Below are 13554 nucleotides of genomic sequence, written 5' to 3' on the forward strand. Positions count from 1 at the left end.
TGGTGTAGTGGTTAAGTGCTACGGCTGCTAACCAAGAGATTGACAGTTCAAATCCGCCAGGCACTCCTTGGAAACTCCATGGGGGCAGTTCTACTCTGTCCTATAGGGTTGCTATGAGTTGGAATTGACTCAACGGCAGTGGGTTTTTTGGTTTTATCCTTCTTTGCTTCCAACTTTTGAATTCCAATCACCAGCAATTATCAACGCATCTTGATTGTATATTTGATCAATTTCAGAGTGCAGAAGTTGGTAAAAATTTTCAATTTCCTCATCTTTGGCATTAGTGGTTGGTCCATAAATTTGAATAATAGTCCTATTAACTGGTCTTCCTTGTAGACATATGGATATTATTCTATCACAGACAGCGTTGTACTTCAGGATAGTTCTTGAAATGTTCTTTTTGACAAGGAATGCGATGTCATTCCTCTTCAATTTGTCATTCTCAGCATAGTAGACCATATGATTGTCTGATTCAAAATGCCAATACCAGTCCATTTCAGCTCACTAATGCCTAGGATATCAATCTTTATGTGGTCCATTTTATTTATTTATTTTTTTATAATAACTTTTATTAAGCTTCAAGTGAACGTTTACAAATCCAATCAGTCTGTCACATATAAGTTTACATACATCTCACTCCCTACTCCCACTTACTCTCCCCGTCTTGAGTCAGCCCTTTCAGTCTCTCCTTTCTTGACAATTTTGCCGGCTTCCCTCTCTCTCTATCCTCCCATCCCCTCTCCAGGCAAGAGTTGCCAACACAATCTCAAGTGTCCACCTGATATAATTAGCTCACTCTTCATCAGCATCTCTCTCCCACCCGCTGACCAGTCCCTTTCATTTCTGATGAGTTGTCTTTGGGGATGGTTCCTGTCCTGTGTCAACTGAAGGTCTGGGGAGCATGGCCGCCGGGATTCCTCCAGTCTCAGTCAGACCATTAAGTTTGGTCTTGTTATGAGAATTTGGGGTCTGCATCCCACTGATCTCCTTCTCCCTCAGGGGTCCTCTGCTGTGCTCCCTGTCAGGGCAGTCATCGATTGTGGCCGGGCACCAACTAGTTCTTCTGGTCTCAGGATGATGTAGGTCTCTGGTTCATGTGGCCCTTTCTGTCTCTTGGGCTCTTAGTTGTCATGTGGGCTTGGTGTTCTTCATTTTCCTTTGCTCCAGGTGGGTTGAGACCAATTGCTGCATCTTAGATGGCTGCTTGTTAGCATTTAAGACCCCAGACGCCACATTTCAAAGTGGGATGCAGAATGATTTCATAATAGAATTATTTTGCCAATTGACTTAGAAGTCCCCGCAAACCATGTTCCCCAGACCCCCGCGCTTGCTCCGCTGACCTTTGAAGCATTCATTTTATCCCGGAAACTTCTTTGCTTTTGGTCCGGTCCAATTGAGCTGACCTTCCATGTATTGAGTGTTGTCTTTCCCTTCACCTAAAGCAGTTCTTATCTACTGATTAATCAATAAAAAACCCTCTCCCACCCTCCCTCCCTCCCCCCCTCGTAACCACAAAAGTATGTGTTCTTCTCAGGTTTACTATTTCTCAAGATCTTATAATAGTGGTCTTATACAATATTTGTCCTTTTGCCTCTGACTAATTTCGCTCAGCATAATGCCTTCCAGGTTCCTCCATGTTATGAAATGTTTCAGAGATTCGTCACTGTTCTTTATCGATGCGTAGTATTCCATTGTGTGAATATACCACAATTTATTTACCCATTCATCCGTTGATGGACACCTTGGTTGCTTCCAACTTTTTGCTATTGTAAACAGAGCTGCAATAAACATGGGTGTGCATATATCTGTTTGTATGAAGGCTCTTGTATCTCTAGGGTATATTCCTAGAAGTGGGATTTCTGGGTTGTATGGTAGTTCTATTTCTAACTGTTTAAGATAACGCCAGATAGATTTCCAAAGTGGTTGTACCATTTTACATTCCCACCAGCAGTGTATGAGAGTTCCAATCTCTCCGCAGCCTCTCCAACATTTATTATTTTGTGTTTTTTGGATTAATGCCAGCCTTGCTGGTGTGAGATGGAATCTCATCGTAGTTTTAATTTGCATTTCTCTAATGGCTAATGATCGAGAGCATTTTCTCATGTATCTGTTGGCTGCCTTAATATCTTCTTTAGAGAAATGTGTTTTCATATCCTTTGCCCACTTCTTGATTGGGTTGTTTGTCTTTTTGTGGTTGAGTTTTGACAGAATCATGTAGATTTTAGAGATCAGGCGCTGGTCGGAGATGTCATAGCTGAAAATTCTTTCCCAATCTGTAGGTGGTCTTTTTACTCTTTTGGTGAAGTCTTTAGATGAGCATAGGTGTTTGATTTTTAGGAGCTCCCAGTTATCGGGCTTCTCTTCATCATTTTTGGTAATGTTTTGTATTCTGTTTATACCTTGTATTAGGGCTCCTAGGGTTGTCCCTATTTTTTCTTCCATGATCTTTATCGTTTTAGTCTTTATGTTTAGGTCTTTGATCCACTTGGAGTTAGTTTTTGTGCATGGTGTGAGATATGGGTCCTGTTTCATTTTTTTGCAAAGGGATATCCAGTTATGCCAGCACCATTTGTTAAAAAGGCTATCTTTTCCCCAGTTAATTGACACTGGTCCTTTGTCAAATATCAGCTGCTCATACGTGGATGGATCTATGTCTGGGTTCTCAATTCTGTTCCATTGGTCTATGTGTCTGTTGTTGTACCAATACCAGGCTGTTTTGACTACTGTGGCTGTATAATAGTTTCTGAAGTCAGGTAAGGTGAGGCCTCCCACTTTCTTCTTCTTTTTCAGTAGTGCTTTGCTTATCCGGGGCTTCTTTCCGTTCCATATGGAATTGGTGATTTGTTTCTCTATCCCCTTAAAATATGACATTGGAATTTGGATCGGAAGTGCGTTAAATGTATAGATGGCTTTTGGTAGAATAGACATTTTTACTATGTTAAGTCTTCCTATCCATGAGCAAGGTATGTTTTTCCACTTAAGTATGTCCTTTTGAATTTCTTGTAGTAGAGCTTTGTAGTTTTCTTTGTATAGGTCTTTTACATCCTTGGTAAGATTTATTCCTAAGTATCTTATCTTCTTGGGGGCTATTGTGAATGGTATTGATTTGGTTATTTCCTCTTCGGTGTTCTTTTTGTTGATGTAGAGGAATCCAAGTGATTTTTGTATGTTTATTTTATAACCTGAGACTCTGCCAAACTCTTCTATTAGTTTCAGTAGTTTTCTGGAGGATTCCTTAGGGTTTTCTGTGTATATAATCATGTCATCTGCAAATAGTGATAACTTTACTTCTTCCTTGCCAATCCGGATACCTTTTATTTCTTTGTCTAGCCTGATTGCCCTGGCTAAGACTTCCAACACGATGTTGAATAAGAGCGGTGATAAAGGGCATCCTTGTCTGGTTCCCGTTCTCAAGGGAAATGCTTTCAGGTTCTCTCCATTTAGAGTGACATTGGCTGTTGGCTTTGCATAGATGCCCTTTATTATGTTGAGGAATTTTCCTTCAATTCCTATTTTGGTAAGAGTTTTTATCATGAATGGGTGTTGGACTTTGTCAAATGCCTTTTCTGCATCAATTGATAAGATCATGTGGTTTTTGTCTTTTGTTTTATTTATGTGATGGATTACATTAATGGTTTTTCTGATATTAAACCAGCCTTGCATACCTGGTATAAATCCTACTTGATCAGGGTGAATTATTTTTTTGATGTGTTGTTGGATTCTATTGGCTAGAATTTTGTTGAGGATTTTTGCATCAATGTTCATGAGGGATATAGGTCTATAATTTTCTTTTTTTGTAATGTCTTTACCTGGTTTTGGTATCAGGGAGATGGTGGCTTCATAGAATGAGTTGGGTAGTATTCCGTCATTTTCTATGCTTTGGAATACCTTTAGTAGTAGTGGTGTTAACTCTTCTCTGAAAATTTGGTAGAACTCTGCAGTGAAGCCGTCCGGGCCAGGACTTTTTTTTGTTGGGAGTTTTTTGATTACCGTTTCAATCTCTTTTTTTTGTTATGGGTCTATTTAGTTGTTCTACTTCTGAATGTGTTAGTTTAGGTAGGTAGTGTTTTTCCAGGAATTCATCCGTTTCTTCTAGGTTTTCAAATTTGTTAGAGTACAATTTTTCATAATAATCTGAAATGATTCTTTTAATTTCATTTGGTTCTGTTGTGATGTGGTCCTTCTCATTTCTTATTCGGGTTATTTGTTTCCTTTCCTGTATTTCTTTAGTCAGTCTAGCCAATGGTTTATCAATTTTGTTAATTTTTTCAAAGAACCAGCTTTTGGCTTTGTTAATTCTTTCAATTGTTTTTCTGTTCTCTAATTCATTTAGTTCAGCTCTAATTTTTATTATTTGTTTTCTTCTGGTGCCTGATGGATTCTTTTGTTGCTCACTTTCTATTTGTTCAAGTTGTAGGGACAGTTCTCTGATTTTGGCTCTTTCTTCTTTTTGTATGTGTGCATTTATTGATATAAATTGGCCTCTGAGCACTGCTTTTGCTGTGTCCCAGAGGTTTTGATAGGAAGTATTTTCATTCTCGTTGCTTTCTATGAATTTCCTTATTCCCTCCTTGATGTCTTCTATAACCCAGTCTTTTTTCAGGAGGGTATTGTTCATTTTCCAAGTATTCGATTTCTTTTCCCTCGTTTTTCTGTTATTGATCTCTAGTTTTATTGCCTTGTGGTCTGAGAAGATGCTTTGTAATATTTCGATGTTTTGGACTCTGCAAAGGTTTGTTTTATGACCTAATATGTGGTCTATTCTAGAGAATGTTCCATGTGCGCTGGAAAAAAAAGTATATTTTGCAGCAGTTGGGTGGAGAGTTCTGTATAAGTCAATGAGGTCAAGTTGGTTGATTGTTGTAATTAGATCTTCCGTGTCTCTGTTGAGCTTCTTACTGGATGTCCTGTCCTTCTCCGAAAGTGGTGTGTTGAAGTCTCCTACTATAATTGTGGAGGTATCTATCTCGCTTTTCAGTTCTGTTAAAATTTGATTTATGTATCTTGCAGCCCTGTCATTGGGTGCGTAAATATTTAATATGGTTATGTCTTCCTGATCAATTGTCCCTTTTATCATTATATAGTGTCCTTCTTTATCCTTTGTGGTGGATTTAAGTCTAAAGTCTATTTTGTCAGAAATTAATATTGCTACTCCTCTTCTTTTTTGCTTATTGTTTGCTTGATATACTTTTTTCCATCCTTTGAGTTTTAGTTTGTTTGAGTCTCTAAGTCTAAGGTGTGTCTCTTGTAGGCAGCATATAGATGGATCGTGTTTCTTTATCCAGTCTGTGACTCTCTGTCTCTTTATTGGTGCATTTAGTCCATTTACATTCAGGGTAATTATAGATAAATAAGTTTTTAGTGCTGTCATTTTGATGCCTTTTTATGTGTGTTGTTGACAATTTCATTTTTCCACCTACTTTTTTGTGCTGAGGCGTTTTTCTTAGTAAATTGTGAGATCCTCATTTTCATAGTGTTTGACTTTATGTTAGTTGAGTCATTACGTTTTTCTTGGTTTTTGTCTTGAGTTATAGGGTTGTTATACCTTTTTGTGGTTACCTCATTATATACCCCTATTTTTCTAAGTAAAAACCTAACTTGTATTGTTCTATATCGCCTTGTATCACTCTCCATATGGCAGTTCAATGCCTCCCGTATTTAGTCCCTCTTTTTGATTATTGTGATCTTTTACCTATTGACTTCCATGATTCCCTGTTATGTGTATTTTTTTTTTTTTAATTAATCTTAATTTGTTTGTTTTTGTGATTTCCCTATTTGAGTTGATATCAGGACGTTCTGTTTTGTGACCTTGTGTTGTGCTGATATCTGATATTATTGGTTCTCTGACCAAACAATATCCTTTAGTATTTCTTGTAGCTTTGGTTTGGTTTTTGCAAATTCTCTAAACTTGTGTTTGTCTGTAAATATCTTAATTTCGCCTTCATATTTCAGAGAGAGTTTTGCTGGATATATGATCCTTGGCTGGCAGTTTTTCTCCTTCAGTGTTCTGTATATGTCGTCCCATTCCCTTCTTGCCTGCATGGTTTCTGCTGAGTAGTCAGAACATATTCTTATTGATTCTCCCTTGAAGGAAACCTTTCTCTTCTCCCTGGCTGCTTTTAAAATTTTCTGTTTATCTTTGGTTTTGGTGAGTTTGATGATAATATGTCTTGGTGTTTTTCTTTTTGTATCAATCTTAAATGGGGTTCGATGAGCATCTTGGATAGATATCCTTTCGTCTTTCATGATGTCAGGGAAGTTTTCTGTCAGAAGTTCTTCAACTATTTTCTCTGTGTTTTCTGTCCCCCCTCCCTGTTCTGGGACTCCAATCACCCGCAGGTTATCCTTCTTGATAGAGTCCCACATAATTCTTAGGGTTTCTTCATTTTTTTTAATTCTTTTATCTGATTTTTTTTCAGCTATGTTGGTGTTGATTCCCTGGTCCTCCAGATGTCCCAGTCTGCATTCTAATTGCTCGAGTCTGCTCCTCTGACTTCCTATTACGTTGTCTAATTCTGTTATTTTATTGTTAATCTTTTGGATTTCTACATGTTGTCTCTCTATGGATTCTTGCAACTTATTAATTTTTCCAGTATGTTCTTGAATAATCTTTTTGAGTTCTTCAACAGTTTTATCAGTGTGTTCCTTGGCTTTTTCTGCAGATATCCTAATTTCATTTGTGATATCATTAAGCATTCTGTAAATTAGTTTTTTATATTCTGTATCTGATAATTCCAAAATTGTATCTTCATTTGGGAAAGATTTTGATTCTTTTGTTTGGGGGGTTGGAGAAGCTGTCCCGGTCTGCTTCTTTAAGTGGTTTGATATGGATTGTTGTCTCCGAGCCATCACTGGGAAACTAGTTTTTCCAGAAAATCCGCTAAAAAAAAACTGCAGTCAGATCCCTATCAGAGTTCTCCCTTTGGCTCAGGCTATTCAGATGTTAATGAAGCCGCCTGGGAAGGGTGGGGGAGGGAACAGAGAGATAGGAGAGTAGCACCTCAGAATATAGCCAGAGTTGCTTGTCTTGCTTGGAATGACTGTTATATCTGAGATTCCCGCGGGCGCGCCGCCTATGTGTGCTGGCTGTGTGGAGATTGCCCCCAGGGGGTCTGGCCCGCTGGAGTCACGGTCAGATCCTCCGCTTCCAGCCCCACGCCCAGCGTCAAGGCTCCCCTACTGGGACGGTGCACTCTCAACTCCAAAATCAGTCGCTGCCTCCAGGGGACTTCTCGTCTCTCCAGCCGCGTGGCCGTGCCGCCCCCGTGAACTAGGTGGGCCCCCTCCCGGGGTTAGTTCAGATGGGTGGAGTAGCTCCCTGTGCTTGTGCCGCGACCGAGTGTCCTGGCTGGAACGCTGTTCTCCCCACTCCAATACCAGTCGCTACCTCCCGGGGACTTCTCCTACCGGCTGCGTCCCACGCCGCCCGCACGACCCGGCTGGTCCCCTTCCCGGGGTTAGTTCAGGGGGTGGAGCAACTCTCCGTGTTTATGGCGTACCTGCGTGCAGTCCAAATCCCTGCGGGACAGTTCCCCGGCTCGGATGCTGCTCTTTCTGCTCCAAGATCAGTCACTGCCTCCCGGGGACTTCTCCTACCGGCTGCGTCCCACGCCGCCCGTGGAACCGGCTGGTCCCCCTCCCGGGGTTAGTTCAGGGGGGTGGAGCAGGTCTCTGTGCTTGTGCCGTACCTGACTGGTACGCTGGCTCCAGGCTCTGGAAACAATCGCTGCTTCCCCGTATTAGTTCGTTCTCCGTCTCTAAATCTGTGTTTGTTGTTCAGGGTTCGTAGATTGTTATGTATGTGATCGATTCACTTGTTTTTCCGTGTCTTTGTTGTAAGAGGGATCCGAGGTAGCGTCTGCCTAGTCCGCCATCTTGGCTCCGCCCCTCTGTCCATTTTATTTTTGATGACTTCCAAATTATATTAAAATTGTATAAACTTCCAAAAAAATGAAACAAGAAAATATAAAGCATAATAGCCAGGCAGTTGATTTTTAATGTAACATGTTTCATTTGTACATCAAATATTGAATATTATATTTATTAAAGTATTTTCAGTCCCAAATTACTGAAAGCAATTATTTAACTTACCATCAAACTACCTCAGAATAAAATAATATAGACAGTAAAAGCCACTCTCGGTTGAATTTTAAAAAAGATATTATTTGGATTTTCAATTCTGACCTCTCAGAGGGAAAACTAAAGGTGAAATCATTTTAGGAGTAAATGAAAAATTTTATTTTAAAATAAAAAATAATTGTAATGTATGATTTCCACTATCTCTCTCTTCTTTTTTCTAAAGCTATTTATATTATTAAACAAAGATCCACTATGATAAGGAAAGTTCTTCTGTGTCAACGTAATCTATCAAAATATAGTAAATATGCTTTTAAAAACCTCTGAAGACCATGGACATGTCTGGGACTGTCACTTCTCTGTATTACCCCACCACTCTGTGCTGCAAGATAAACAATGAGCAAGATGCTGGCTTTATTTCATAGTTCTTCATAACTATTGACTGCCTTCTTTATCAAGCCAAGCAAAGGGGAAAATAATAAGAGAATAAAACAATGAATAAATTACACTATTTTCTTCTCTGAGAGGGTCTAAACTTTATATGTAATCAAATAAAAGGGTTATGTAAGAAAAGGATGATAAATTTGAGTTTCCAAAACATTTTTCCTTGACCCACCTACCGTATATTTTAAATTTTTTTCTAGCTTGCAGGGTGACTATGGTCACAACTGCAAAACTATTACAAAAAATATTTAACCAAATAATTTCTGAATGTTAGAAGAATGTTCTAGAGTTTTTATTAAAGTCCTTCATGCTGTGCACCTTGCTTTGTATTGAGGGAACTCTAAGGATGGGAACACGATTGACTTCGTACCCATGTCCTATTTCCCACACAGAAGGGCACTAAGGCTTTCTGCAGATCTGAGCACACACCATATGCTCCATCAGCATAGACCAGGTTTCTCTGTGGAAGCCCAGAAGACTTCCAGGGAAGCATTTACTGGGGGCAGCCTCAATTAACTAATTACTCTGATTCAAACAACAACAACAAAAACAAACCTGGGAATCCAATTTAACCTTGTATGTGAAACCTTAGTATTTGAAATACTTTACAGATATCAAAAAATAAACTTGACACAAAAACACTGTACAAATACCAATTTGATGTTGCGAAACCTTTCATAACTAGAAATCGGACAGCCATGCTGGTATCGTTTCTCTGAGACTGGCTAAACACACGGTTTATCACTGTGTGCTGTGCTGTGCGGAGCACATGGGCCGTTCCCACCGAGTGACACAGATTTCAAAAAAATAAGTATGATTAATTAGATCAGTGAAATGACTGATGTAAAAAGTTCCTGCCCCAAGCTTTCTCTTTGGTCATTTACATGGGGTCAATATTATAAAACCCTTTAAGGACAATTTTTAAGAAGTCCATCTACCTCTAGATACTAAAATATTTTAAAGAGAGAAACAAGGAAATTGCAGCTACAAAGTGAACGCACTTAGAATTAAACTGTCAAGAATATATCACACAGGGAAGGTGATGTAAGGGAACACTTAGAATAATAGGGATTTTATGAATAACAGAAATGCCTATTATTGTAACAACACTGAACAATAAAAATAAATTTTACTTTACAGTTGAGTTGGTTAATATAAAGATGTGCACACCAGCTTACTTACTCCCTCCTCCCTCTGCCCAATTTTTAGTTATCATTACACATGACCGTCTCAGCTTCTCCAGCAGACGAGATGTACTGTTAAGCTTTGGAAATACCAGGATGCCAGTCGTTACAGTCAGAAGGAAAGACGGTTACACGAACGGAAAAGCTTATTTAAAGGATTCTACCTCAGAGATCCTAAGCCTGCCTTTGTCTCCCCTTTATGGTGCATTTTTGTTTGGTTAGAACAGGAGGCGCCTGCCACTCAGGGCTGTGACTTTGGAAGCGCAGTTTCCATCTGTAAAATGAGGACACTGGGGTTTCTAAGCTGTAATTGTAGGATCTAGTTACTCGACGGCACTGAGTTTTCTTTTAATCACAGCCTTGGGGTTGTTGTAGGGCTGGGCTCCTTCTCCTGCTCAGCTCTCCCCCACTGCTGGGAGCTCTGGGTCGAAGGCTCAGCTGCTCTGCCCTAGTTGCTGACCCTGCTCCGCAGCCCTCGTGGTCAACATCGAAGAGCCTCAGACCAAAGACCCTGGCACTTGACCTGGTTTCATGGTAATGAACTCAGCCTTCTGGAGCAGGATGCTGCCTCCTCGGCCCCAGGGCTCACTGAGGCTCTGAGTTGGACTGGAGCCCCTGGTCAGGGGGTACTGCTGGTCCTTCATCCCCACCCCCACCCCTAGGTTAGCAGGCAGATTTGCACACTCAGGTCAGCTTATTGAGGGCAAGAAAAATACTTCTCAAAATCTGGCTTACAGAAATCTCCCTCTTAGAACCCAGCCACTGGTCATTCATTTGCAAATTGTACCCCTCCCTCCCCAAATGTCATTCCTTTTCCTTGAGAAATAATCTTAGCTTCTAGTTGTCCATACATCTAAACCTTCTGCAAAGCAGAAATGTCAGATGTCTTTAAGTGGCGAATACCCTTCCTCAGCTGCTGCTGCTTCCTTTGAAGTGAAGTGATGTTCACTAGTATAACAATCCTGCCTCTCCCTGTCTGCTCCCCCACTCCCTTGCTGGACACGAGGAGTGACCCATCTGCTTTGTAAGTAGGCCTATCATTTCCTTTCCCCCGTTTGGAGCAAGGATGCATACCTGGAGCATGACTCTGCTTTGCTCCTCCATGTCTTAAGTTTTAGGGATACAAATTCTGCCTTTTATGGGAAAGAATAGAGGACCACGTAGAAATTAAATCAAAAGAGGACAATTTGAGGGACCAAAATGTGCAAATGGAGAGGCTCTTTCTGTGAAGTGCTATACACTGGCTATATAGGTCACCATGAGGGCTCTAAGCTCTCCAAAAGTCAATGTGGAAACGGAACCTTGACTTGTTACACAATTCACGGTGCCCACAGGATTAATGAATTGCTTAGAGAAACACAACAGTCCCATAAATAAGAGCAGAAGAAAGTTCTTCACAGGAGCATTATAAAGGTGGGTACTGTGCAATGACGTGAGCAATGCCTAAGCAATATCCACAATAAGACAACAGTGAGTTGAGCATCAGAGCCACTTCTGAACACATCTTTTTATGTAGACTGATGGTATCACCCTACTTGCAGTAAAAGCAATTCTGATTATTTTAGGAAGAGGTAGATAAGGAGAGCAATAGCATATAGTTCACGCGTGCATGTGTCTGATAGTGTGATTTAATCCAGTTGTCAATTTTAGAATATCTACATGAGTAAATGGGCTGTATATCTGCAGTGTCCTTCAGAGAATCATCAGTAAGCTTTTGATAGATACTGGGTAGTAACTCGTTAGAGATTACGCATTCTAGAAAGTGCTTGGAATGTGCTTTCTCTATTTTGCTAATTAGAGACCCACTATGGTTTAGTTTTGCCCCTGGGTGGTGCAAAAGGCTAACGTGCTCAGCTGCTAACCAAAAGGTTGGAGGTTCAAGTCCACCCAAAGGCACCTCGGAAGAAAGGCCTGGCGATCTACTTTTGAAAAATCATCCACTGACAGCCCTTTGGAGCACAGTTCTACTCTGACACACATGGAGTCGCTATGAGTTGGAGTAGACTGGGCAGCGATTAGATTTTAAAGTTTGTGAGTAAGCTAAATAAAGCACCTAGCTGGAGATGATGCTGCATCCTCTTTGGAAAGCAAGGAAGCCTAACAAGGGCACATAGGTGCAGAGAATAGCAGCCAGAGCCCCTGCTCGGATGGGAGCTGGGGCAGTAGGGGAATCAGGTGTGCTCAGACGCTGGCCCTGCTGATGCTGGGCATGTGGTGTGACACTATAGTGGCAATCTTGCTAAAGCCCCTGTGCAGATGAGTGTGCAAGAGGTGGAAGGAGTTACCCGTGTGGCCGCGAAAGCAGCTCTTCTTCCCACGCGGCCCTCTTCTTTAACCACATGTCGCTCCACAGGGCGCTCTTCCTTTACCACAGGTAGCTCTTCCTTGGAAGACTTCTTTAAGGGCTTTGGTTTTTTCATCTTAGCAGGCGATGTGCTTATAGAGGGCGTTTGTGGTCTTGAAGGTATCATACCCCTGGATGACTCCCTGGGTCTTGTGGGCCACGGGGACAAAGAGGTTTCTCTCCCCTTCGATGCTCTCAGGCTCTGGCACACGAAAATAGAAACAACTTTGTTACTCTTGCTTTGTTCATCAGATTTGTTATCACTGTCCCTTTCTTTTGCTCCCTTTTCCTTCTCTGAGCTGGAATTCCAACGTTGAGGTTTTCAAGTTCAAAGGCTATGGGTCTTTCCTGTCTTCCAGTCCCCCAGCCCCCGGCATCCTGATTTAATTTGCAGGTTGGGCCTGCTTCTCCACTTTTCTCAATGAGCCCGGTGTACTAAGAAAATCATATCAGAGATCGATGTTCTTTAGAAGCATCAGGAAGGTGCGGGCTTTGTGGAGTGGGCCGAGGTGGTAGCATGAGGTTTATGTGTTATCTGTAAGTGAGGGACTAGAAGGTAGGAAGGACTCTGAGGGGCAGGACATCGCGCCTAAGGATCGGTGTTCCCAGGATGACACTTTCACGTTCCTAAAGCCTGGCTTGCTTTTCTCTTCTGCTTGCACCCTCACTCACCCCTTCTCACGGCACTCAGCAATCAGTCTCCTGAACCCCAGTTCACACTCCCTGCCTCACTCTCAAGGATTTTTTTTTGTTTCAAACTTATACTTTGTCTACAAAATGCCAAAACTAGTTGGAAAGTGAAAAGCTTCAGTACAGTATGTGTATATTCTTCAACCCAGATGCTCAAATAAGAGAAGCAGAAAATAAGAAAAAAATAAAAACTTAAATGCAAACCTTGATGTTTATGGTGTCAACCTTTCTTCTTGTTTCCATCTCTTCTTTCTGTTTAGTAACCTGTAAAATTGAAAGCCCATATTATTTGTTATCATCTGCAAAGATCAAAAAGGAAGATTTTCTAGAAAGCTTCCTTAAGCAATGAAAAAGCAACGTTTTAAATCAATTGGCCTGCCGAAACTGTAGTGGGAGTATGAGTTATAACATGAATTAGAAGAGAAAATAAATTTGTATCCAGAAGAAAAAATTGTATGCACTTAATAAGACACGAAGGAACTTTGGTGGTGCAATAGTTAAATGCTTGGCTGTTATCCGAAAGGTTAACCCACCCAGCAGCTTCATGGCAGAAAGACCAGGCAATCTGCTCTTGTAAAGTTTACAGCCTAAATACTCTATAGGGCAGTTCTACTCTGTCACATGGAGTCACTATGAATCACAATGGACTTGATGGCACCTAACAACAACAACAATAAGAAGTGAACAGAAAGAGGTAAAATTGTAAATATTTTAAGTCATTAGCACATATTCATTTTTAAGCATTATAAAGATTAGAGAGAAACATGTATTATTTGCCTACATGGTGATAGCTTATTATATAATAACTCATTATAT

At 40.7% G+C, this 13554-nt stretch overlaps 1 protein-coding gene across 1 annotated transcript in view; it reads right to left on the minus strand.

Annotated features, from left to right (window-relative positions):
- C4H10orf67 (chromosome 4 C10orf67 homolog) overlaps positions 1-13554 on the minus strand; it is a 156044-nt gene that overhangs the window by 70883 nt on the left and 71607 nt on the right. Inside the window, exons 9-10 of the mRNA XM_023548734.2 lie at positions 12943-13002; positions 12074-12250 (exon numbers count right to left, since the gene is read on the minus strand). Coding sequence (XP_023404502.2) covers positions 12074-12250; positions 12943-13002 — 237 coding nt within the window. The remainder of the gene's footprint in view (positions 1-12073; positions 12251-12942; positions 13003-13554) is intronic.

The sequence above is a fragment of the Loxodonta africana genome, chromosome 4, assembly GCF_030014295.1.
Source record: "Loxodonta africana isolate mLoxAfr1 chromosome 4, mLoxAfr1.hap2, whole genome shotgun sequence".
In the NCBI taxonomy this organism is placed as follows: domain Eukaryota; kingdom Metazoa; phylum Chordata; class Mammalia; order Proboscidea; family Elephantidae; genus Loxodonta; species Loxodonta africana.